Below are 3,499 nucleotides of genomic sequence, written 5' to 3'. Positions count from 1 at the left end.
GGAGCAGGAGGGGGCGTCAGGGCCTGGGAGCGGCTGCGGGAGCGCCCCCGAGGGCGGGCCGAGGCCCCTCACCTGCGCAGACCACGCCCGCGTCCTCCTCGTGGGAGCAGATGTGCGCCTTCCAGCCGCGGTGGGGGCAGAGCCCCAGCTGGCCCTCGCGGCCCCGGCAGGCCAGCTCGCTCAGCCACACGGGGCCCGCGCCCTCCCCGAAGAAGGCGCCTCCGGGGGCGGCCAGCGCGCCCCCGCAGCCCAGCTCGCGGCAGGCCACGGCGGCGTCCCGCAGGTCCCAGCCGTCGTCGCACACGGTCCCCCAGCGCCCGCCGTGCCACACCTCCAGGCGGCCGGCGCACCCGTGGGGGCCGTCGGCCAGGCGCAGCCGCTCTGGGGGGACAGAGGAAAGGCTGTGACAGTCGGGGGGCGGCGCCGGGGCCCAGGAAAGGCGGGGGTGGGGGCCATGTGTCCTGCAGGGTGCGGTGGGAGGCCAGCCTCCCAGCTCCGGGGTTCCCAGGAGAGCAGCGGCCCCCACAGGAAGTTGGAGGCTGGCCAGCGGCGGCTCTGGGTGGGAGGGGAGAAGAAGTGCCCCAGGTCACGGGCGCACGCAGGGCAGCCAGGTTCCCCGTGGAGGGTGAGGCTGGGCAGGGGTGGGTTGGAACTGTGCAAGGTCAGGCAGACGTGCTCAGGGCCACTTACCAACAGCTTGGATCCCCATTAGAGCTGCTGGAAGGGGGGGTGGAGGGGGTAGGGTAGAGTGAGGGCAGGCCCACAGGGGGTGCTTTCTCCAGTGCAGACCCCTTGTCTTCAATACCCCAACACACGCGTGCGTGCGCGCACACACACACACACACACACAGTGTGCACACCTCTGAACCAGAAACCCCACTACTGGGAGGCAGGACTCTGGGTAAAGGGCTGGTTAAGACTCAGGTCCCTGAGACGGGCGGGGCCCCACATGCCTCAGGTCAGGGCTGGGAGCCAGGCTTTGTGCTCCCCGCAGGGGCCTGGCTAAGGTCAAATGGTGGGTGACCCCTCCCCCCAGGGTCAGGGCCGGTGGCGGAGGAGGGTAGGTCCCTGGGGTCCTAAGAGGGTAGGAGTGGATGTGCAAAAAGCCGGGTCCCTTGGGGGATCAGGCAAGGAGGACCAGATGTCCCTTATCCCAAGCACCAGGGACAGGGTCCTGGAAGTCTGGGTCATTCAAGTGGATGAGCTCAGGGGTCAGAGGTCCCCAAGTCCCCAAGGAGAAGGGGTCACTCACCGATAAGGCAGGCCAAGACCCTCATGTTTGCAGAGTCCAGGGCAGGGACGGGGTGAAAGGGGACGCAAGCCGGAGAGGGGAGGAGGCTGCGGCCACCGAAGGGAGGGAAGGAGAGAGGGAGGGAGGGAGGGAGGGAAGCGCCTGCCAGAGGCGCCCTGGACCGGGGAGGAGCAGGCAGGGGCTGGACGCTTTGCCAGAAGGAAGAGAGAGGCTGCCTGCCGAGCGGCAGCAGGGGACAGGAGGGGGGAAGGGAGGGGGCTGGCCTGGCCGGCAGCTGAGGCCTGGCGAGGAGGGGGGTGGCGGGGGGGGGGGGGGGGGGGGCCGGGGGGTGTCCAACTTCAAACTCCCACAGGGAGCCAGAGACTCCAGGCCAGGCGCCCTGCTGTGCGTAGAGATGCTCAGGAAAGGGACCAGCCGGGGTCACACACCGGCACCCACCCATCTGCCTCCTCTCCCGTCCAGCCAGGGAGCATGGGGAGACCAGGGTGGAGCGGATTGAGAATGGATTCAAACTAGCAGCTGGGTTCGGGGACTCGGCACATCTGGGGCTCACGGTTCAGCAGCAAGAAGGCTTGCAGCCAGACACCAGGAAGGACTTCCTGATTGGAAAAGAGATTGAGAAACCCGTCTGTTCCCCCTGTGGGTGGGGGTGGGGGGCTGAATGCAAACCCTTCGGTCCCCCATCTGTGAGAGCTGTGGTTGAACTCCAGGGAGCGGAGGGGGCAGGGAGGCAGAAGGGCGAGGGGTCCAGTCTTGGCTGAGGGAGGGGGACACCGCACACACCCTCACTTGCTCCCCCCACCCCCACTCTCCCTGCACCAGGCAGCTGTGAGGCGGAAAAAATTCGGTAATGGGGAGCGTGAGTCAGAGGCTGGCAGGGAGTGGGGCTGCCGTGAGCTCATCGCCGCCCCTTCTCCCCGTCCAGCACCCCCAGCAACAATTAATGTCAACTCAGGGAAAAGGAGAAGCCAGACAGAAGGAGGGGAGTGGTGTGCAGAGACGGACTGGAAAAGGCATCAGAGAGAGCGAGACCAGGCTTTATTAACAATCGGGTGTAAAAAACCAGATGGGTCTGGCCGCTCCTCTCAGCTCACCTTCCCGGGAGGGGCCTACCCTGGGCTGCCCTGGGCCCACCCCGCGCCCACCCTGCACCCACCCCGTCCTCGCCAGGGCCTCTCTGAGCCATGACCCTCCCCTGCAGAGGCTCTGTTCATCCCCTCCAGTCATTGCACTCCACCCCGTTCCCAGGAGGGCCGTGTCCCCCATTTGGGGTGCCCCCGCCCCAAGTCTTAGCCCACAGAGGTAGCCACACTCGTCAGGCCCCCTCTTCCCCGCACGTCTCTGCCAGGCCCGCACCACAAATGGTGCGGCCTCTGCGGGCAAGACCGCACACGAACCCCGGACAGGCTGACCTCTCTGAGAGGTTCACGCGCTACAGACAGACACCAGCCTGCAGTGGGGCCGCTCGCCCTCTGCAGGCCTGTTTGTGGGCCCCCGGAGGGCTGGGGGTTCACAGAGGGAGGACCTGCACACAGTAAGTGCTCGCTACGGGCTCTCCCTCCCGGCCGGGTCCAGTCACAGGTCCTTGCTGAACTCTCTTACGAGCGTGTAGCCCATGCAGCCCCAGCTGCCCTCAGCCTGGTAGCCGCACCCCTCCAGCATCCCCGCCACGCCCCAAGCTGCCACAGCCACTGGGACCACGAGCCGGGCCCGGGGCTCCCCCATGCCTCCCGCCCAGGCCCGAGCCCGGGATTCAGCAAAGGCCAGCAGCCGCCTGCCCACACCTCGGCGGCGGTGCCAGCGGGAGACGGAGAGGCGGGTGACCCGGGCCCCGTCCCCAGCACCGGAGCCTGGGGCAAGGGCCAGCACCCCACACACGTCACCCGAGCTGCGCACTGCCACCCAGGGGCCCCCCAGGCCTCCCGGTGGGGGCAGTGAGCCCCATCGGGCCCGCAGGCCCAGCTTCATGGCTGCCACGGCCAGGAACACGGGCAGCAGAAGGGCCAGGGCGAAGGAAGCCAGCACGAAGCGCAGGCCGCTGCTGGCCGCAGCCAGGAGGAGCAGGGCTGGCGGCCGCGTCAGGGCATGCAGGGCCACACGGTTCTCTGTGTCCTTCACTCCAGCCTGTGGGCAGAAGGAGCAGTCAGAGGAGGGGGCCCCGGTGGCGAGAGAAACCCGGGAAGAAGAGAGGGAACGGACAGTGCCCGGACGGGCTCCCAGATGGGCAGGCGCCCTGCGTCCAAGCAT

The 3,499-nt window shown here is 68.2% G+C and overlaps 2 protein-coding genes across 2 annotated transcripts in view; both read right to left on the bottom strand.

Annotated features, from left to right (window-relative positions):
• SSC5D (scavenger receptor cysteine rich family member with 5 domains) overlaps nucleotides 1-1,365 on the bottom strand; it is a 23,401-nt gene extending 22,036 nt beyond the window's left edge. Inside the window, exons 1-3 of the mRNA XM_039244092.1 lie at nucleotides 1,253-1,365; nucleotides 691-717; nucleotides 73-381 (exon numbers count right to left, since the gene is read on the bottom strand). Of these exons, the coding sequence (XP_039100023.1) occupies nucleotides 73-381; nucleotides 691-717; nucleotides 1,253-1,277 (361 nt within the window). The 5' untranslated portion in view covers nucleotides 1,278-1,365. The remainder of the gene's footprint in view (nucleotides 1-72; nucleotides 382-690; nucleotides 718-1,252) is intronic.
• Nucleotides 1,366-2,268: 903 nt separating this feature from the next.
• On the bottom strand, nucleotides 2,269-3,499 carry NAT14 (N-acetyltransferase 14 (putative)). Its single transcript, XM_039244091.1, has one exon. The coding sequence runs from the start codon at nucleotides 3,497-3,499 to the stop codon at nucleotides 2,828-2,830; it is 672 nt and encodes a 223-aa protein (XP_039100022.1). The 3' UTR covers nucleotides 2,269-2,827.

This window comes from Hyaena hyaena, unplaced genomic scaffold (genome assembly GCF_003009895.1).
Source record: "Hyaena hyaena isolate Hyena2069 unplaced genomic scaffold, ASM300989v1 scaffold_235, whole genome shotgun sequence".
In the NCBI taxonomy this organism is placed as follows: Eukaryota; Metazoa; Chordata; class Mammalia; order Carnivora; family Hyaenidae; genus Hyaena; species Hyaena hyaena.
The sequence above is the reverse complement of the archived record's forward strand: the minus strand, read 5'-3'. Positions and strand labels throughout refer to the sequence as shown.